At 48.2% G+C, this 23,477-nt stretch overlaps 1 protein-coding gene across 1 annotated transcript in view; it reads right to left on the bottom strand.

Annotated features, from left to right (window-relative positions):
* Window positions 1-443: 443 nt before the first annotated feature.
* ano2b (anoctamin 2b) overlaps window positions 444-23,477 on the bottom strand; it is a 121,994-nt gene continuing 98,960 nt past the window's right edge. Inside the window, exons 24-25 of the mRNA XM_082977246.1 lie at window positions 9,708-9,813; window positions 444-4,029 (exon numbers count right to left, since the gene is read on the bottom strand). Of these exons, the coding sequence (XP_082833372.1) occupies window positions 3,634-4,029; window positions 9,708-9,813 (502 nt within the window). The 3' untranslated portion in view covers window positions 444-3,633. The remainder of the gene's footprint in view (window positions 4,030-9,707; window positions 9,814-23,477) is intronic.

Consider the following 23,477-nt stretch of genomic DNA (forward strand, 5'->3'; position numbering starts at 1 on the left):
TCCTCTATATGAAGCTACATTATCCAGTCATACACACACTGGTCCTCTATATGAAGCTACATTATCCAGTCATACACACACTGGTCCTCTATATGAAGCTACATTATCCAGTCATACACACACGGGTCCTCTATATGAAGCTACATTATCCAGTCATACACACACGGGTCCTCTATATGAAGCTACATTATCCAGTCATACACACACTGGTCCTCTATATGAAGCTACATTATCCAGTCATAAACACACTGGTCCTCTATATGAAGCTACATTATCCAGTCATACACACACTGGTCCTCTATATGAAGCTACATTATCCAGTCATACACACACTGGTCCTCTATATGAAGCTACATTATCCAGTCATACACACACTGGTCCTCTATATGAAGCTACATTATCCAGTCATACACACACTGGTCCTCTATATGAAGCTACATTATCCAGTCATAAACACACTGGTCCTCTATATGAAGCTACATTATCCAGTCATACACACACTGGTCCTCTATATGAAGCTACATTATCCAGTCATACACACACGGGTCCTCTATATGAAGCTACATTATCCAGTCATACACACACTGGTTCTCTATATGATGCTATGTTATCCTCACACTGGACCTCAACATGTGCATTATCCAGTTATAAACTCTGAACCTTGATATTCTATACATTATCCAGTTATAAACTCAACCTTGATATTCTATACATTATCCAGTTATAAACTCAACCTTTATTCTATACATTACCCAGTTATACACTCTGGACCTTGATATTCTATACATTACCCAGTTATAAACGCATCCTTGATATTCTATACATTACCCAGTTATAAACTCTGAACCTTGATATTCTATACATTACCCAGTTATAAACTCAACCTTTATTCTATACATTATCCAGTTATAAACTCAACCTTGATATTATATACATTATCCAGTTATAAACTCAACCTTTATTCTATACATTACCCAGTTATACACTCTGGACCTTGATATTCTATACATTATCCTGTTATAAACTCAACCTTGATATTCTATACATTATCCAGTTATAAACTCAACCTTGATATTCTATACATTACCCAGTTATAAACTCTGAACCTTGATATTCTATACATTATCCAGTTATAAACTCTGAACCTGGATATTCTATACATTATCCAGTTATAAACTCTGAACCTTGATATTCTATACATTATCCAGACATTATTATTATTACTTTAATTAAGTTTATTTTTTTAAAGGTACAGTGCACATTTATCAACATTTCTGTAAAGGACAGACAGACAGAGCAACATATAACCAGTAACACAGACAGACAGAGCAACATATAACCAGTAACACACAGACAGACAGAGCAACATATAACCAGTAACACACAGACAGACAGAGCAACATATAACCAGTAACACACAGACAGACAGAGCAACATATAACCAGTACACACAGACAGACAGAGCAACATATAACCAGTACACAGACAGACAGACAGAGCAACATATAACCAGTAACACAGACAGACAGAGAAACATATAACCAGTATCACACAGACAGACAGAGCAACTTATAACCAGTAACACAGACAGACAGAGCAACATATAACCAGTAACACACAGACAGACAGAGCAACATATAACCAGTAACACAGACAGACAGAGCAACATATAACCAGTAACACAGACAGACAGAGCAACATATCACCAGTAACACAGACAGACAATGCAACATATAACCAGTATCACACAGACAGACAGAGCAACATATAACCAGTAACACAGACAGACAGAGCAACATATAACCAGTAACACAGACAGACAGAGCAACATAACCAGTAACACAGACAGACAGAGCAACATATAACCAGTAACACAGACAGACAGAGCAACATAACCAGTAACACAGACAGACAGAGCAACATATAACCAGTAACACACAGACAGACAGAGCAACATAACCAGTAACACACAGACAGACAGAGCAACATATAACCAGTAACACAGACAGACAGAGCAACATAACCAGTAACACACAGACAGACAGAGCAACATATAACCAGTAACACAGACAGACAGAGCAACATAACCAGTAACACACAGACAGAGCAACATATAACCAGTAACACAGACAGACAGAGCAACATATAACCAGTAACACAGACAGACAGAGCAACATATAACCAGTAACACAGACAGACAGAGCAACATATAACCAGTAACACACAGACAGACAGAGCAACATATAACCAGTAACACAGACAGACAGAGCAACATATAACCAGTAACACAGACAGACAGAGCAACATATAACCAGTAACACAGACAGACAGAGCAACATATAACCAGTAACACAGACAGACAGAGCAACATATAACCAGTAACACACAGACAGACAGAGCAACATATAACCAGTAACACAGACAGACAGAGCAACATATAACCAGTAACACAGACAGACAGAAAGCAACAACGCTAAAAGCAACCAAACAAAATGACAGAAAAAGTACCAACGATGTTTTGGGGACAACATGGAAAGCAGGTCCACACAGCTGGGGATTGTGTTGACAACATGGAAAGCAGGTCCACACAGCTGGGGATTGTGTTGACAACATGGAAAGCAGGTCCACACAGCTGGGGATTGTGTTGACAACATGGAAAGCAGGTCCACACAGCTGGGGATTGTGTTGACAACATGGAAAGCAGGTCCACACAGCTGGGGATTGTGTTGACAACATGGAAAGCAGGTCCACACAGCTGGGGATTGTGTTGACAACATGGAAAGCAGGTCCACACAGCTGGGGATTGTGTTGACAACATGGAAAGCAGGTCCACACAGCTGGGGATTGTGTTGACAACATGGAAAGCAGGTCCACACAGCTGGGGATTGTGTTGACAACATGGAAAGCAGGTCCATACAGCTGGGGATTGTGTTGACAACATGGAAAGCAGGTCCACACAGCTGGGGATTGTGTTGACAACATGGAAAGCAGGTCCACACAGCTGGGGATTGTGTTGACAACATGGAAAGCAGGTCCACACAGCTGGGGATTGTGTTGACAACATGGAAAGCAGGTCCACACAGCTGGGGATTGTGTTGTGACAACATGGAAAGCAGGTCCACACAGCTGGGGATTGTGTTGACAACATGGAAAGCAGGTCCACACAGCTGGGGATTGTGTTGACAACATGGAAAGCAGGTCCACACAGCTGGGGATTGTGTTCACACACCTGACTGTCCTTTAGCCATGTCTTCAGGTTATTTGTGAAGGTGTGGTAAAGAGCAGTCCCATGTCTGAAGGCAGTGTGTTCCAGACATGGGAAGCTCTCTCAGAGAAATCCATCTGGCTGAAGGAGTTTTCCCCTTAGAAAGGAACTAACTTTACAGTCACTTCTCATTATGCAAATAAACATACAAATGGTCAAGAATATGTAGATTATCCGTCCAGAAGGACAAGTCCGCGATCGGCGTGTTACATCATCTCACCGTTACCAGAAAGAGAACACCACAAAGTCTACATGGGGTTGAGAGATCGCAGAGGAGCATTCGGGACTCCATGTCGCTACCACGCTAGTGGCTAAACGTCCCCTGTGGGGATAAAGAAAGTTCGCATTGAATTGCTACAGTAGCGTAGTCAGACCGCTGTGTGTCGGGCCGCGTCGTTGCTCGGAGACATGGACATCTGTCGGCCCGCGTCGTTGCTAGGAGACGCGGACATCCGTCTGGTGAACTGGCTGAAACTGGCAGCCCTGCATCTCGCACGGGATTCCCCTCCGTCTCCGCCCGAGGGCTGGCCTAGGCCCTGAGAGAGGCCTAAGGGTAGAGTACGGAAATGGGCCGTATCGGGTTGACCCTGGCTGGGCTGGTCCTTGGAGGAGAAGAGGCTCTGGAGGAGGTGGAATTTCTCCTTCTCCTCTCGGAGGAACACGTCCACCAGCAGAGTCTTCTCTCTCTTCAGCTGCTCACTGATGTTCTTCGGCACGTCCGGGATCACCCAGGCAACCAGCAGGCTCAGGAACATCACCAGGTTCTGATGGAGAGAGAGAGCGTCGTGGACGTCAGGGTGGAGATTGATGGAAAGGATGGAGCACAAAGCGACAACAGAAGACAGGAGTTTGTTTAACTGGTTGGTGTTGTACTGAATCATCTGATAAATGTTCCACTGTGACTAAAATACAACCACACTGATCAGTGGTCCAACCACACTCCAACCACACTGATCATTGGTCCAACCACACTGATCAGTGGTCCAACCACACTGATTATTGGTCCAACCACACTGATCATTGGTCCAACCACACTGATCATGGTCCAACCACACTCCAACCACACTGATCACTGGTCCAACCACACTGATCATTGGTCCAACCACACTGATCATTGACCCAACCACACTGATCATTGGTCCAACCACACTGATCCAATGGTCCACACCGACAGTGGTCCAACCACACTGATCAGTGGTCCAACCACACTGATCATTGGTCCAACCACACTGATCAGTGGTCCAACCACACTGATCGACTGGTCCAACCACACTGATCATTGGTCCAACCACAGTTGTCCAACCACACTGATCATTGGTCCAACCACACTGATCATTGGTCCAACCACAGTGGTCCAACCACACTGATCATTGGTCCAACCACACTGAAACCACAGTGGTCCAACCACACTGCAACCACAGTGGTCCAACCACACTGATCTAACCACACTACAAACACAGTGGTCCAACCACACGGATCATTGGCCCAACCACACTGATCAGTGGTCCAACCACACTGCAACCACAGTGGTCCAACCACAGTGATCTAACCACACTACAAACACAGTGGTCCAACCACACTAATTATTGGTCCAACCACACTGATCAGTGGTCCAACCACACTACATCCACAGTGGTCCAACCACACTACATCCACAGTGGTCCAACCACACTACATCCACAGTGGTCCAACCACACTGATCATTTGTCCAACCACACTGATCATTGGTCCAACCACACTGAGCATTGGTCCAACCACACTGAGCATTGGTCCAACCACACTGAGCATTGGTCCAACCACAGTGGTCCAACCACAATGATCATTGGTCAAACCACACTGATCATTGGTCCAACCACAGTGGTCCAACCACACTGATCTAACCACACTACAAACACAGTGGTCCAACCACACTGATCAGTGGTCCAACCACACTGATCATTGGTCCAACCACACTGATCATTGGTCCAACCACACTGATCATTGGTCCAACCACACTGATCAGTGGTCCAACCACACTGATCAGTGGTCCAACCACACTGATCATTGGTCCAACCACACTGATCATTGGTCCAACCACACTCCAACCACACTGATCACTGGTCCAACCACACTGATCATTGGTCCAACCACATTGATCATTGGTCCAACCACACTGATCATTGGTCCAACCACACTGATCATTGGTCCAACCAGAGTCAGTTTGATATTACATACAGTACCAGGTAACAGTTTGGACACACCCACTCATTTTATTATTTAACCTTTATTTAACCAGGCAAGTCAGTTAAGAACAAATTCTTATTTTCAATGACAGCCTAGGAACAGTGGGTTAACTGCCTTGTTCAGGGGCAGAACGACAGGTTTGTACCTTGTCAGCTCAGGGATTTGAACTTGCAACCTTTCGGTTACTAGTCCAAAGCTCTAACCACTAGGCTACCCTGCTGGTTACTAGTCTAACGCTCTAACCACTAGGCTACGCTGCTGGTTACTAGTCCAAAGCTCTAACCACTAGGCTACCTGCTGGTTACTAGTCCAAACGCTCTAACCACTAGGCTACCCTGCTGGTTACTAGTCCAACAGCTCTAACCACTAGGCTGACCTGCTGGTTACTAGTCCAACGCTCTAACCACTAGGCTACCTGCTGGTTACTAGTCCAAAGCTCTAACCACTAGGCTACGCTGCTGGTTACTGGCCCAACGCTCTAACCACTAGGCTACCTGCTGGTTACTAGTCCAACGCTCTAACCACTAGGCTACCTGCTGGTTACTAGTCCAACGCTCTAACCACTAGGCTACCTGCTGGTTACTAGTCCAACGCTCTAACCACTAGGCTACCTGCTGGTTACTAGTCCAACGCTCTAACCACTAGGCTACCTGCTGGTTACTAGTCCAACGCTCTAACCACTAGGCTACCTGCTGGTTACTAGTCCAACGCTCTAACCACTAGGCTACCTGCTGGTTACTAGTCCAACGCTCTAACCACTAGGCTACGCTGCTGGTTACTGGCCCAACGCTCTAACCACTAGGCTATGCTGCTGGTTACTAGTCCAACGCTCTAACCACTAGGCTACCTGCTGGTTACTGGCCCAACGCTCTAACCACTAGGCTACCTGCTGGTTACTAGTCCAACGCTCTAACCACTAGGCTACCTGCTGGTTACTAGTCCAACGCTCTAACCACTAGGCTGCCTGCTGGTTACTAGTCCAACGCTCTAACCACTAGGCTACCTGCTGGTTACTAGTCCAACGCTCTAACCACTAGGCTGCCCTGCTGGTTACTAGTCCAACGCTCTAACCACTAGGCTACCTGCTGGTTACTGGCCCAACGCTCTAACCACTAGGCTACCTGCTGGTTACTAGTCCAACGCTCTAACCACTAGGCTACCTGCTGGTTACTAGTCCAACGCTCTAACCACTAGGCTACCTGCTGGTTACTAGTCCAACGCTCTAACCACTAGGCTACCTGCTGGTTACTAGTCCAACGCTCTAACCACTAGGCTGCCTGCTGGTTACTAGTCCAACGCTCTAACCACTAGGCTACCTGCTGGTTACTAGTCCAACGCTCTAACCACTAGGCTACCTGCTGGTTACTAGTCCAACGCTCTAACCACTAGGCTACCTGCTGGTTACTAGTCCAACGCTCTAACCACTAGGCTACCTGCTGGTTACTAGTCCAACGCTCTAACCACTAGGCTACCTGCTGGTTACTAGTCCAACGCTCTAACCACTAGGCTACCTGCTGGTTACTGGCCCAACGCTCTAACCACTAGGCTACGCTGCTGGTTACTAGTCCAACGCTCTAACCACTAGGCTACCTGCTGGTTACTAGTCCAACGCTCTAACCACTAGGCTACCTGCTGGTTACTAGTCCAACGCTCTAACCACTAGGCTACCTGCTGGTTACTAGTCCAACGCTCTAACCACTAGGCTGCCTGCTGGTTACTAGTCCAACGCTCTAACCACTAGGCTACCTGCTGGTTACTAGTCCAACGCTCTAACCACTAGGCTGCCCTGCTGGTTACTAGTCCAACGCTCTAACCACTAGGCTACCCTGCTGGTTACTGGCCCAACGCTCTAACCACTAGGCTACCTGCTGGTTACTAGTCCAACGCTCTAACCACTAGGCTACCTGCTGGTTACTAGTCCAACGCTCTAACCACTAGGCTAGCCTGCTGGTTACTAGTCCAACGCTCTAACCACTAGGCTACCTGCTGGTTACTAGTCCAACGCTCTAACCACTAGGCTACCTGCTGGTTACTAGTCCAACGCTCTATCCACTAGACTACCTGGTGGTTACTGGCCCAACGCTCTAACCACTAGGCTACCTGCTGGTTACTAGTCCAACGCTCTAACCACTAGGCTACCTGCTGGTTACTAGTCCAACGCTCTAACCACTAGGCTACCTGCTGGTTACTAGTCCAACGCTCTAACCACTAGGCTACCTGCTGGTTACTAGTCCAACGCTCTAACCACTAGACTACCTGCTGGTTACTGGCCCAACGCTCTAACCACTAGGCTACCCTGCTGGTTACTAGTCCAACGCTCTAACCACTAGGCTACCTGCTGGTTACTGGCCCAACGCTCTATCCACTAGACTACCTGCTGGTTACTAGTCCAACGCTCTAACCACTAGGCTACCCTGCTGGTTACTAGTCCAACGCTCTAACCACTAGGCTACCTGCTGGTTACTAGTCCAACGCTCTAACCACTAGGCTACCTGCTGGTTACTAGTCCAACGCTCTAACCACTAGGCTACCTGCTGGTTACTAGTCCAACGCTCTAACCACTAGGCTACCTGCTGGTTACTAGTCCAACGCTCTAACCACTAGGCTGCCTGCTGGTTACTAGTCCAACGCTCTAACCACTAGACTACCTGCTGGTTACTAGTCCAACGCTCTAACCACTAGGCTACCCTGCTGGTTACTAGTCCAACGCTCTAACCACTAGGCTGCTGCCCCAAACCCTCATTCAAGGGTTTTTCTTTATTTTTACTATTTTCTACATTGTAGAATAATAGTGAAGACATCAAAACTATGAAATAACACATATGGAATCATGTAGTAACCAAAAAAAGGTGTTAAACAAAACAAAATATATTTTATATTTCATATTCTTCAAAGTTGCCACCCTTTGCCTTGACAGCTTTGCACACTCTTGGCATTCTCTCAACCAGCTTCATGAGCTAGTCACCTGGAATGCATTTCAAATAACAGGCGTTGTTAAAAGTTAATTTGTGGAATTTCTTTCCTATTTAATGCGTTTGAGCCAAATCAGTTGTGTTGTGACAAGGTAGGGGTGGTACGCAGAAGATAAGCCCTATATGGTAAAACACCAAGTCCATATTATGGCGAGAACAGCTCAAATAAGCAACGAGAAACGACAGTCCATTTATTTATATTATTTTAAGACATGAAGGTCAGTTAATCCGGAACGTTTCAAGAACTTTGAAAGTTTCTTCAAGTGCAGTCGCAAAAAAACCATGAAGCGCTATGATGAAACTGGCTCTCATGAGGACCGCCACAGGAAAGGAAGACCCAGAGTTCCCTCTGCTGCAGAGGATCAGTTCATTAGAGTTACCAGCCTCAGATTACAGCCCAAATAAATGCTTAACAGAGTTCAAGTAACAGACACATCTCAACATCAACTGTTCAGAGGAGACTGTGTGAATCAGGCCTTCATGGTTGAATTGCTGCTAAGAAACCACTACTAAAGGACACCAATAAGAAGAAGAGACTTGCTTGGGCCAAGGAACACGAGCAATGGACATTTGACCGGTGGAAATCTGTCCTTTGGGCTGATGAGTCCAAATTTGAGATTTTTGATTCCAACCGCCGTGTCTTTGTGAGACACAGAGTAGGTGAACGGATGATCTCTGCATGTGTGGTTCCCACCGTGAAGCATGGAGGAGGAGGTGTGATGTTGCTTTGCTGGTGACACTGTCAGTGATTTATTTAGAATTCAAGGCACACTTAACCAGCATGGCTCCCACAGCATTCTGCAGTGATACGCCATCCCATCTGGTTTGCGCTTAGTTGGACTATCATTTGTTTTTCAACAGGACAATGACCTAACACACCTCCAGGCTGTGTAAGGGCTATTTGACCAAGAAGGAGAGTGATGGAGTGCTTTATCAGATGACCTGGCCTCCACAATCACCCGACCTCAACCCAATTGAGACGGTTTGGGATGAGTTGGACCGCTGAGTGAAGGAAAAGCAGCCAACAAGTTCTCAGCACACGCGGGGAACTCCTTCAAGAATGTTGGAAAAACATTCCAGGTGAAGCTGGTTGAGAGAATGTCAAGAGTGTGCAAAGCTGTCGTCAAGGCAAAGGGTGGCTAGTAGGTGTGTAAACTTTTGACTGGTACTGTATATACAGTATATATCCTGATAAAGTAAATTGTTTTAAATGTTCATAGGTGTCCCTGCTATTTGTGGTACTGTACCTGGAAGAGGATGACGAAGGCCAGTCTGGCAGCTAGGACGGCCCAGTAGGTTTTAGAGAACTGGTAGGCTTCAGCTGCCCATGGAGGCTCTCTGTAGTCCTTATACCTGGGGGTGGAGGGGGGTTTTAGAGAACTGGTAGGCTTCAGCTGCCCATGGAGGCTCTCTGTAGTCCTTATACCTGGGGGTGGAGGGGGGTTTTAGAGAACTGGTAGGCTTCAGCTGCCCATGGAGGCTCTCTGTAGTCCTTATACCTGGGGGTGGAGGGGGGTTTTAGAGAACTGGTAGGCTTCAGCTGCCCATGGAGGCTCTCTGTAGTCCTTATACCTGGGGGTGGAGGGGGGTTACTAGAGGTCTTGGAAATGTTAGAGATCCTTCTAAGGCAGACGGACACACCCTCTACACCAGTTACTAGATAGATCACATGACTAACCAGGCAGATAGACCCTCTACACCAGTTACTAGATAGATCACATGACTAACCAGGCAGATAGACCCTCTACACCAGTTACTAGATAGATCACATGACTAACCAGGCAGATAGACCCTCTACACCAGTTACTAGATAGATCACATGACTAACCAGGCAGATAGACCCTCTACACCAGTTACTAGATAGATCACATGACTAACCAGGCAGATAGACCCTCTACACCAGTTACTAGATATAACACATGACTAACCAGGCAGATAGACCCTCTACACCAGTTACTAGATAGATCACATGACTAACCAGGCAGATAGACCCTCTACACCAGTTACTAGATAGATCACATGACTAACCAGGCAGATAGACCCTCTACACCAGTTACTAGATAGATCACATGACTAACCAGGCAGATAGACCCTCTACACCAGTTACTAGATAGATCACATGACTAACCAGGCAGATAGACCCTCTACACCAGTTACTAGATAGATCACATGACTAACCAGGCAGATAGACCCTCTACACCAGTTACTAGATAGATCACATGACTAACCAGGCAGATAGACCCTCTACACCAGTTACTAGATAGATCACATGACTAACCAGGCAGATAGACCCTCTACACCAGTTACTAGATAGATCACATGACTAACCAGGCAGATAGACCCTCTACACCAGTTACTAGATAGATCACATGACTAACCAGGCAGATAGACCCTCTACACCAGTTACTAGATAGATCACATGACTAACCAGGCAGATAGACCCTCTACACCAGTTACTAGATAGATCACATGACTTACCAGGCAGATAGACCCTCTACACCAGTTACTAGATAGATCACATGACTAACCAGGCAGATAGACCCTCTACACCAGTTACTAGATAGATCACATGACTAACCAGGCAGATAGACCCTCTACACCAGTTACTAGATAGATCACATGACTAACCAGGCAGATAGACCCTCTACACCAGTTACTAGATAGATCACATGACTAACCAGGCAGATAGACCCTCTACACCAGTTACTAGATAGAACACATGACTTACCAGGCAGATAGATCACATGACTAACCAGGCAGATAGACCCTCTACACCAGTTACTAGATAGATCACATGACTAACCAGGCAGATAGACCCTCTACACCAGTTACTAGATAGATCACAGGACCACGGCTAGAGGCCCACGGCTAGAGGCTAGAGGACCACGGCTAGAGGCTAGAGGACCACGGCTAGAGGACCACGGCTAGAGGACCACGGCTAGAGGACCACGGCTAGAGGACCACGGCTAGAGGACCACGGCTAGAGGCTAGAGGACCACGGCTAGAGGCTAGAGGACCACGGCTAGAGGACCACGGCTAGAGGACCACGGCTAGAGGACCACGGCTAGAGGACCACGGCTAGAGGACCACGGCCAGAGGACCACAGCTAGAGGACCACGGCTAGAGGACCACGGCCAGAGGACCACGGCTAGAGGACCACGGCTAGAGGACCACGGCTAGAGGACCACGGCTAGAGGACCACGGCTAGAGGACCACGGCTAGAGGACCACGGCTAGAGGCTAGAGGACCACGGCTAGAGGACCACGGCTAGAGGACCACGGCTAGAGGACCACGGCCAGAGGACCACGGCCAGAGGACCACGGCTAGAGGACCACGGCTAGAGGACCACGGCTAGAGGACCATAGCTAGAGGCTAGAGGACCACGGCTAGAGGACCACGGCCAGAGGACCACGGCTAGAGGACCACGGCTAGAGGACCACGGCTAGAGGACCACGGCTAGAGGACCACGGCTAGAGGACCACGGCCAGAGGGCCACGCCAGATGGCCACGGCTAGAGGACCACGGCCAGAGGACCACGGCTAGAGGACCACGGCTAGAGGACCACGGCTAGAGGCTAGAGGACCACGGCTAGAGGACCACGGCTAGAGGACCACGGCTAGAGGACCACGGCTAGAGGACCACGGCCAGAGGACCACGGCTAGAGGACCACGGCTAGAGGACCACGGCTAGAGGCTAGAGGACCACGGCTAGAGGCTAGAGGACCACGGCTAGAGGCTAGAGGCCACGGCTAGAGGCCACGGCTAGAGGACCACGGCTAGAGGACCACGGCTAGAGGACCACGGCAGAGGACCACGGCTAGAGGACCACGGCTAGAGGACCACGGCTAGAGGACCACGGCTAGAGGACCACGGCTAGAGGACCACGGCTAGAGGACCACGGCTAGAGGACCACGGCTAGAGGACCACGGCTAGAGGACCACGGCTAGAGGCTAGAGGCCACGGCTAGAGGACCACGGCTAGAGGACCACGGCTAGAGGACCACGGCTAGAGGCTAGAGGACCAGGCAAGAGGCTAGAGGACCACGGCTAGAGGCTAGAGGACCACGGCTAGAGGACCACGGCTAGAGGACCACGGCTAGAGGACCACGGCTAGAGGACCACGGCTAGAGGACCACGGAGCACAATAACAGCCAGTTTAATATTTCTATTAGAAACTGGGTTTCCAGTATGAAACAACTAGAGTCTCTAGAAATACTACGACACTACAGCTGGTTACTATTTTTGTCAACTTCTTTCAGAACGGACATCAAAGCCGAGTTGAATATTCCTCTAAACGTTTGATTGGCTGTATTGAATTATGGAAAACATCATAGAGACAGACTGGTCCTGGTGTATGGCCATATACAGGCATGGAGCAGGAATGTGTGAGACCGGCTCCGATTCACCCAGCCACCCTATACTCTATCTGCCCTCAGGCCCCTGCCTCTCCCTGGGAGCCTCTCTCTCTCTCACACACACACACACACACACAGAGAGAGAGAGATGTGATTCCCTGAAAAAGACATCACCTCAGTGATCCTCTGGCTGCCTCCATGTTTGGTTATCGCAATACTGACCATGTCAAAAATAGAACAGACAAACATTAATTTAATAATACAGTGCTCTCCAGAAGTATTGGGACAGTGATATATTTGTTGTTATTTTGGCTCTGTAGTCCAGCACTTTGGATTTCAAATGATACAATTACTACGAGGTTAAAGTGTAGATACCAATCTTTAATTTGATGGTATTTTCATCCATATTGGGTGAATTGTTCAGAAATTACAGCACTTTTTTTGTACATTGTCCCCCCCCCCGCCCCCCATTTTAGAGGACCAGAAATCTTGGGACAAATTCACATATATTTGTATTACTCAAGTAGTTTAGCATTTAGTTCCATATTCATAGCGAGCAATGAGCAACGGCACTGTCACAAGTGTCGGAGAGATGAGACCAAGGCGCAGCGGGTACCGGAATACTCATACTTTAATTTATTATCTAAAGTGAGTAACGGGGAAAAACAAGAAACAGAACGACAGCTAACAGATTTGCTAAACAAACAGCAGTGCAAATACAACTACCCACAACCTAACCAAACCAAACACACACCTCTATATAGGACTCCCAATCAGAGGCAACTAGAAAACACCTGCCTCCAATTGAGAGTCCAACACCCAAACCTACACATAGAAAAACTAAACTAGACAGAACATAGAAATGCATACACAACACAAACCCTCTGCCACGCCCTGACCAAAACTAATACAATTACTCCCTCTGCTGGTCAGGACGTGACAGGCACCGAAGGAGATGGCTGCCGTTTTACGATCTCCTAACCAGCTGGGATATTGTGTGTGTTAATTGCATTATTTGTAACTTAATTTGAAACTTAATTGTTTCTGCCACCGTGTCTTATGACCAAAAAGAGCTTCTAGATATCAGGACAGCGATTACTCAACCCGTACCGGAGGAAAACTTTTTCTTTAACGAGTCGGACGGGAAGAATTTACTCCAGACGAGGCCTTCATACCCGTCATTCGCAGGAGAAAGAGAGACGGAGATATCGGGGACGAAGGTCTGGGTGCCGTGTAAGGATCCGACGGCGAGCGGGTAATCTCCCATTACCATCGGTCCTATTAGCCAACGTACAACCAATCAATAATAAAATAGACGAACTACCATCACGTTTATCCGACGGGACATTAAAAAGCTGGAATATCTTATGTTTCACTGAGTCGTAGCTGAACGACGACATGAATAACATACAGCTGGTAGGTTTTACACTCTATTGGCAGGATAGAACAGCAGCCTCTGGTAAGACAAGGGGTGGCGGTCTATGTATATTTGTAAACAACAACTGGTGCAGGATTTCTAAGGAAGTCTCGAGGTTTTGCTCGCCTGAGGTAGAGTATCTCATGATAAGCTGTAGACCACACTATCTACCAAGAGGTAGATTATCTCATGATAAACTGTAGACCACACTATCTACCAAGAGGTAGATTATCTCATGATAAGCTGTAGACCACACTATCTACCAAGAGGTAGATTATCTCATGATAAGCTGTAGACCACACTATCTACCAAGAGGTAGAGTATCTCATGATAAGCTGTAGACCACACTATCTACCAAGAGGTAGAGTATCTCATGATAAGCTGTAGACCACACTATCTACCAAGAGGTAGAGTATCTCATGATAAGCTGTAGACCACACTATCTACCAAGAGGTAGAGTATCTCATGATAAGCTGTAGACCACACTATCTACCAAGAGGTAGAGTATCTCATGATAAGCTGTAGACCACACTATCTACCAAGAGGTAGAGTATCTCATGATAAGCTGTAGACCACACTATCTACCAAGAGGTAGAGTATCTCATGATAAGCTGTAGACCACACTATCTACCAAGAGGTAGAGTATCTCATGATAAGCTGTAGACCACACTATCTACCAAGAGGTAGAGTATCTCATGATAAGCTGTAGACCACACTATCTACCAAGAGGTAGAGTATCTCATGATAAGCTGTAGACCACACTATCTACCAAGAGGTAGAGTATCTCATGATAAGCTGTAGACCACACTATCTACCAAGAGGTAGAGTATCTCATGATAAGCTGTAGACCACACTATCTACCAAGAGGTAGAGTATCTCATGATAAGCTGTAGACCACACTATCTACCAAGAGGTAGAGTATCTCATGATAAGCTGTAGACCACACTATCTACCAAGAGGTAGATTATCTCATGATAAGCTGTAGACCACACTATCTACCAAGAGGTAGATTATCTCATGATAAGCTGTAGACCACACTATCTACCAAGAGGTAGAGTATCTCATGATAAGCTGTAGACCACACTATCTACCAAGAGGTAGAGCATCTCATGATCAGCTGTAGACCACACTATCTACCAAGAGGTAGAGTATCTCATGATAAGCTGTAGACCACACTATCTACCAAGAGGTAGAGTATCTCATGATCAGCTGTAGACCACACTATCTACCAAGAGGTAGAGTATCTCATGATAAGCTGTAGACCACACTATCTACCAAGAGGTAGAGTATCTCATGATCAGCTGTAGACCACACTATCTACCAAGAGGTAGAGCATCTCATAATCAGCTGTAGACCACACTATCTACCAAGAGGTAGAGCATCTCATAATCAGCTGTAGACCACACTATCTACCAAGAGGTAGAGCATCTCATAATCAGCTGTAGACCACACTATCTACCAAGAGAGTTCTCATCTATATTACCACAGACCGAAGCTGGCACTAAGACCCCGCTCAATGAGCTAAATACGGCCACCTAGTGGCCACGGACTTTAATGCAGGGAAACTTAAATCCGTTTTCAGTCATATCTACCAGCGTGTTAAATGTGCAACCAGAGGGAGGAAAAAAAAAAAAATAGACCATCTTTACTCCACATACAAAGCTCTCCCTCACCCTCCATTTTGGCAAATCTGACCATTATTCCATCCTCCTGATTCCTGCTTACAAGCAAAAACTAAAGCAGGAAGCACCAGTGACTAGATCAATAAAAAAGTGGACAGATGAAGCAGATGATAAACTACAGGACTGTTTTGTTATCACAGACTGGAACATGTTCCGGGATTGTTCCGATGGCATTGAGGAGTACACCACATCAGTCACTGGCTTTATCAATAAGTGCATCGATGACGTCATCCCCACAGTGACTGTACGTACATACCCCAACCAGAAGCCATGGATTACAGGCAACATCCACACTGAGCTAAAGGGTAGAGCTGCTGCTTTCAAGGAGCGTGACTCTAACCCGGAAGCTTATAAGAAATCCCGCTATGTCCTCAGACGAACCATCAAACAGGCAAAGCATCAATACAAGACTAAGATCGAATCATACTACACCGGCTCTGACGCTCGTCGGATGTGGCAGGGCTTGCAAACCATTACAGACTACAAAGGGAAGCACAGCCGAGAGCTGCCCAGTGACATGAGTTTACCAGACAAGCTAAATAACTTCTATGCTCGCTTCGAGGCAAGTAACACTGAAACATGTATGAGAGCATCAGCTGTTCCGGAAGACTGTGTGATCACACTCTCTGCAGCCGATGTGAGTATGACCTTTAAACAGGTCAACATTCACAAGGCTGCGGGGCCAGACGGATTACCAGGACGTGTGCTCCGGGCATGTGCTGACCAACTGGCAAGTGTCTTCACTGACATTTTCAACCTCTCCCTGTCTGAGTCTGTAACACCAACATGTTTCAAGCAGACCACTATAGTCCCTGTGCCCAAGAACACTAAGGCAACCTGCCTAAATGACTACAGACCCGTAGCACTCACGTCTGTAGTCATGAAGTGCTTTGAAAGGCTGGTCATGGCTCACATCAACACCATTATCCCAGAAACCCTAGATCCACTCCAATTTGCATATCGCCCAAACAGATCCACAGATGATGCAATCTCAATCACACTCCACACTGCCCTTTCCCACCTGGACAAAAGGAACACCTATGTGAGAATGCTATTCATTGACTACAGCTCAGCGTTCAACACCATAGTGCCCTCAAGGCTAATCACTAAGCTAAGGACCCTGGGACTGAACACCTCCCTCTGAAACTGGATCCTGGACTGATCCTCAACCACGGGGGCCCCTCAGGGGTGCGTGCTCAGTCCCCTCCTGTACTCCCTGTTCACTCATGACTGCACGGCCGGACACGACTTCAACACTATCGTTAAGTTTGCCAATGACAACAGTGGTAGGCCTGATCACCGACAACGATGAGACAGCCTATAGGGAGGAGGTCAGAGACCTGGCCGTGTGGTGCCAGGGATAACAACCTCTCCCTCAACGTGATCAAGAAAAAGATGATGATTGTGGACTACAGGAAAAGGAGGTCTGAGCACGGCCCCATTCTCATCGAGCGGGGCAGCAGTGGAGCAGGTTGAGAGCTTCAAGTTCTTTGGTGTCCACATCACCAACAAACTAACATGGTCCAAGCACACCAAGACCTAGGGTCTATCTGCCTATTCCCCATCAGGAGACTGAAAAGATTTGGTATGGGTCCTCAGATCCTCAAAAGGTTCTACACAGCTGCACCATCGAGAGCATCCTGACTGGTTGCATCACTGCCTGATATGGCAACTGCTCGGCCTCCGACCGCAAGGTATTACAGAGGGTAGTGCGAACGGCCCAGTACATCACTTGGGCCAAGCTTCCTGCCATCCAGGAACTCTATACCAGGCGGTGTCAGAGGAAGGACCTAAAAATTGTCAAAGACTCCAGCCACCCTAGTCATAGACTGTTCTCTCTGCTACCGCACGGCAAGCGGTACCGGAGCGCCAAGTCTAGGTCCAAAAGGCTTGTTAACAGCTTCAACCCCCAAGCCATAAGACTCCTGAACATCTAATCAAAGGGCTACTCAGACCCCTCTTTTACACTGCTGCTACTCTCTGTTTATTATCTATGCACCGTCACTTTAACACACGTGTTAAATGTGACAAATACAATTTGATTTGATTACATAAAACTTATGATTCTACAAACTTGTTGGATGCATTTGCTGTTTGTTTTGGTTGGGTTTCAGATTATTTTGTGTCCAATAGAAATTAATGGTAAATAAAGATGAGTCAGAAAGTTAGACGCACAAATATCATACACTCCAAAAATGCTAACCTCCCCTGTTATTGTAATGGTGAGAGGTTAGCATGTCTTGGAGGTATGCTAACCTCCCCTGTTATTGTAATGGTGAGAGGTTAGCATGTCTTGGAGGTATGCTAACCTCCCCTGTTATTGTAATGGTGAGAGGTTAGCATGTCTTGGGGGTATGATATAAAATGCTAACCTCCCCTGTTATTGTAATGGTGAGAGGTTTGCATGTCTTGGGGGTATGATATAAAATGCTAACCTCCCCTGTTATTGTAATGGTGAGAGGTTAGCATGTCTTGGGGGTATGCTAACCTCCCCTGTTATTGTAATGGTGAGAGGTTAGCATGTCTTGGAGGTATGCTAACCTCCCCTGTTATTGTAATGGTGAGAGGTTAGCATGTCTTGGGGGTATGCTAACCTCCCCTGTTATTGTAATGGTGAGAGGTTAGCATGTCTTGGAGGTATGCTAACCTCCCCTGTTATTGTAATGGTGAGAGGTTAGCATGTCTTGGGGGTATGCTAACCTCCCCTGTTATTGTAATGGTGAGAGGTTAGCATGTCTTGGAGGTATGCTAACCTCCCCTGTTATTGTAATGGTGAGAGGTTAGCATGTCTTGGAGGTATGCTAACCTCCCCTGTTATTGTAATGGTGAGAGGTTAGCATGTCTTGGGGGTATGCTAACCTCCCCTGTTATTGTAATGGTGAGAGGTTAGCATGTCTTGGAGGTATGCTAACCTCCCTTGTTATTGTAATGGTGAGAGGTTAGCATGTCTTGGAGGTATGCTAACCTCCCCTGTTATTGTAATGGTGAGAGGTTAGCATGTCTTGGAGGTATGCTAACCTCCCTTGTTATTGTAATGGTGAGAGGTTAGCATGTCTTGGAGGTATGCTAACCTCCCCTGTTATTGTAATGGTGAGAGGTTAGCATGTCTTGGAGGTATGCTAACCTCCCCTGTTATTGTAATGGTGAGAGGTTAGCATGATCTTTGTATTATCCATAATCAACGTAACGTCCACATTAATGTAGAAGTGTTTAGAAATATTTTCTATTATTATTTACAATAAATAAATGACTCCAAAATGACACAATACATTATTTACCATAAATTTCTATTGGAGACAGAATTATCTGGAATACAACAAAATCAAACAGCAAATGCATCCAACAAGTTTGTAAAGTCACAAGCTTGATGTAATCATCGCGTGCTAGGAATATGTGACTTCAAAACTAAACGTTTGACTACTTCAATACACATTAGTGAATTTGTCCTAATACTTTGTCTGTCATTTCTAAAACGGTTCCCCTGATGTGGATGAAAATACCCTCTAATTAAAGCTGACAGTCTGCACTTTAACCTCGTAGTCACTGTATCATTTCAAACTCAAAGTGCTGGAGTACAGAGCCAAAACAACCAAAACGGGTCACTGTCCCCCGATACTTCTGGAGATCACTGTGTTTCCTCTGGATGAGTGCGTGACACTACCAGAGGAAGTTTGACTGATTTCCACTAGTATCTCTGGGGAACGGAGCTCAAAGCAGCAAAATAAAACAAGGGTCAGCCAATTCACACACACACACACACACACACACACACACACACACACACACACACACACACACACACACACACACACACACACAGCCAATTTCCAAGCGAGCCCCTTTGCCAGAAAACGTGGTCCACGCCTGATATCACCCCTGATAAAACCCCCAGCTTCTCTAGTTCCCCAGCCCAGTATGGTTAACCTGTTGGGGCTAGGGGGTAGCCTTAATCCCCCAGCCCAGTATGGTTAACCTGTTGGGGCTAGGGGGTAGCCTTAATCCCCCAGCCCAGTATGGTTAACCTGTTGGGGCCAGGGGGTAGCCTTAATCCCCCAGCCCAGTATGGTTAACCTGTTGGGGCTAGGGGGTAGCCTTAATCCCCCAGCCCAGTATGGTTAACCTGTTGGGGCTAGGGGGTAGCCTTAATCCCCCAGCCCAGTATGGTTAACCTGTTGGGGCCAGGGGGTAGCCTTAATCCCCCAGCCCAGTATGGTTAACCTGTTGGGGCTAGGGGGTAGCCTTAATCCCCCAGCCCAGTATGGTTAACCTGTTGGGGCTAGGGGGTAGCCTTAATCCCCCAGCCCAGTATGGTTAACCTGTTGGGGCTAGGGGGTAGCCTTAATCCCCCAGCCCAGTATGGTTAACCTGTTGGGGCTAGGGGGTAGCCTTAATCCCCCAGCCCAGTATGGTTAACCTGTTGGGGCTAGGGGGTAGCCTTAATCCCCCAGCCCAGTATGGTTAACCTGTTGGGGCTAGGGGGTAGCCTTAATCCCCCAGCCCAGTATGGTTAACCTGTTGGGGCTAGGGGGTAGCCTTAATCCCCCAGCCCAGTATGGTTAACCTGTTGGGGCTAGGGGGTAGCCTTAATCCCCCAGCCCAGTATGGTTAACCTGTTGGGGCTAGGGGGTAGCCTTAATCCCCCAGCCCAGTATGGTTAACCTGTTGGGGCCAGGGGGTAGCCTTAATCCCCCAGCCCAGTATGGTTAACCTGTTGGGGCCAGGGGGTAGCCTTAATCCCCCAGCCCAGTATGGTTAACCTGTTGGGGCTAGGGGGTAGCCTTAATCCCCCAGCCCAGTATGGTTAACCTGTTGGGGCTAGGGGGTAGCCTTAATCCCCCAGCCCAGTATGGTTAACCTGTTGGGGCTAGGGGGTAGCCTTAATCCCCCAGCCCAGTATGGTTAACCTGTTGGGGCTAGGGGGTAGCCTTAATCCCCCAGCCCAGTATGGTTAACCTGTTGGGGCTAGGGGGTAGCCTTAATCCCCCAGCCCAGTATGGTTAACCTGTTGGGGCTAGGGGGTAGCCTTAATCCCCCAGCCCAGTATGGTTAACCTGTTGGGGCCAGGGGGTAGCCTTAATCCCCCAGCCCAGTATGGTTAACCTGTTGGGGCTAGGGGGTAGCCTTAATCCCCCAGCCCAGTATGGTTAACCTGTTGGGGCTAGGGGGTAGCCTTAATCCCCCAGCCCAGTATGGTTAACCTGTTGGGGCTAGGGGGTAGCCTTAATCCCCCAGCCCAGTATGGTTAACCTGTTGGGGCTAGGGGGTAGCCTTAATCCCCCAGCCCAGTATGGTTAACCTGTTGGGGCTAGGGGGTAGCCTTAATCCCCCAGCCCAGTATGGTTAACCTGTTGGGGCTAGGGGGTAGCCTTAATCCCCCAGCCCAGTATGGTTAACCTGTTGGGGCCAGGGGGTAGCCTTAATCCCCCAGCCCAGTATGGTTAACCTGTTGGGGCTAGGGGGTAGCCTTAATCCCCCAGCCCAGTATGGTTAACCTGTTGGGGCTAGGGGGTAGCCTTAATCCCCCAGCCCAGTATGGTTAACCTGTTGGGGCTAGGGGGTAGCCTTAATCCCCCAGCCCAGTATGGTTAACCTGTTGGGGCTAGGGGGTAGCCTTAATCCCCCAGCCCAGTATGGTTAACCTGTTGGGGCTAGGGGGTAGCCTTAATCCCCCAGCCCAGTATGGTTAACCTGTTGGGGCTAGGGGGTAGCCTTAATCCCCCAGCCCAGTATGGTTAACCTGTTGGGGCTAGGGGGTAGCCTTAATCCCCCAGCCCAGTATGGTTAACCTGTTGGGGCTAGGGGGTAGCCTTAATCCCCCAGCCCAGTATGGTTAACCTGTTGGGGCTAGGGGGTAGCCTTAATCCCCCAGCCCAGTATGGTTAACCTGTTGGGGCTAGGGGGTAGCCTTAATCCCCCAGCCCAGTATGGTTAACCTGTTGGGGCTAGGGGGTAGCCTTAATCCCCCAGCCCAGTATGGTTAACCTGTTGGGGCTAGGGGGTAGCCTTAATCCCCCAGCCCAGTATGTTAAACCTGTATGTTGGAGAGATGGCATCTCTGTCCCCCCCCCAGGAAGATGGCATCTCTCCCTCCATCCACCCTGTCCCTGTCCCCCCCCCAGGAAGACGGCATCTCTCCCTCATCCACCCTGTCCCCCCCCAGGAAGACGGCATCTCTCCCTCCATCCACCCTGCCCCCCCCCCCCCCAGGAAGATGGCATCTCTCCCTCCACCCACCCAGCCCCCCCCAGGAAGATTGCATCTTTCCCTCCATCCACCCAGCCCCCCCCCCCCCAGGAAGATTGCATCTCTCCCTCCATCCACCCTGTCCCCCCCCCCCCAGGAAGATGGCATCTCTCCCTCCATCCACCCTGCCCCCCCCCCCAGGAAGATGGCATCTCTCTCTCCATCCACCCTGCCCCCCCCCCCCCCCCAGGAAGATGGCATCTCTCCCTCCATCCACCCTGTCCCTGTCCCCCCCCCAGGAAGATGGCATCTCTCTCTCCATCCACCCTGTCCCCCCCCCCAGGAAGATGGCATCTCTCCCTCCATCCACCCTGTCCCCCCCCAGGAAGATGGCATCTCTCCCTCATCCACCCTGTCCCCCCCCAGGAAGACGCCATCTCTCCCTCCATCCACCCTGCCCCCCCCCCCCCCCAGGAAGATGGCATCTCTCCCTCCATCCACCCGCCCCCCAGCCCCCCCCCCCCCCCCCCCCCCCCCAGGAAGACAATGATCTGTCCTTACTGAATAGTCTCTCTCTCTTTAATTAATAAACATTTTCATTCACGACACAAATATAGTGTTTTCTGGGAATGGCTCATTAGTCACGCTTTAACACTGGAGGGACATTCCTGTAGTCTTAATAAAGTGACGTGTGTTTTAGTAAAACGGACAGTCTTTACAGCACCGTTACATAACTGAATCCCCAACAGACCTGTAGGGTTCAAGTCAGACAGACAGTAACAACCATCTGTGTTTGGTTCGGAGGATTTTAACACCAACAGGGCTGCAGGGTTCAAGTCAGACAGACAGTAACACCCATCTGTGTTTGGTTCGGAGGATTTTAACACCAACAGGGCTGCAGGGTTCAAGTCAGACAGACAGTAACAACCATCTGTGTTTGGTTCGGAGGATTTTAACACCAACAGGGCTGCAGGGTTCAAGTCAGACAGACAGTAACAACCATCTGTGTTTGGTTCGGAGGATTTTAACACCAACAGGGCTGCAGGGTTCAAGTCAGACAGACAGTAACAACCATCTGTGTTTGGTTCGGAGGATTTTAACACCAACAGGGCTGCAGGGTTCAAGTCAGACAGACAGTAACAACCATCTGTGTTTGGGTCGGAGGATTTTAACACCAACAGGGCTGTAGGGTTCAAGTCAGACAGACAGTAACAACCATCTGTGTTTGGTTCGGAGGATTTTAACACCAACAGGGCTGCAGGGTTCAGTCAGACAGACAGTATCAACCACGGTGTATGGGTCAACAGGATGTTAACACCTAACAGACGGCTGCAGGGTTATAGGGTTATGCCATTTAGCTAATGATTTAAAAGACAGAGAGT

This window comes from Salmo salar, chromosome 07 (assembly GCF_965601325.2).
Source record: "Salmo salar chromosome 07, fSalSal1, whole genome shotgun sequence".
In the NCBI taxonomy this organism is placed as follows: domain Eukaryota; kingdom Metazoa; phylum Chordata; class Actinopteri; order Salmoniformes; family Salmonidae; genus Salmo; species Salmo salar.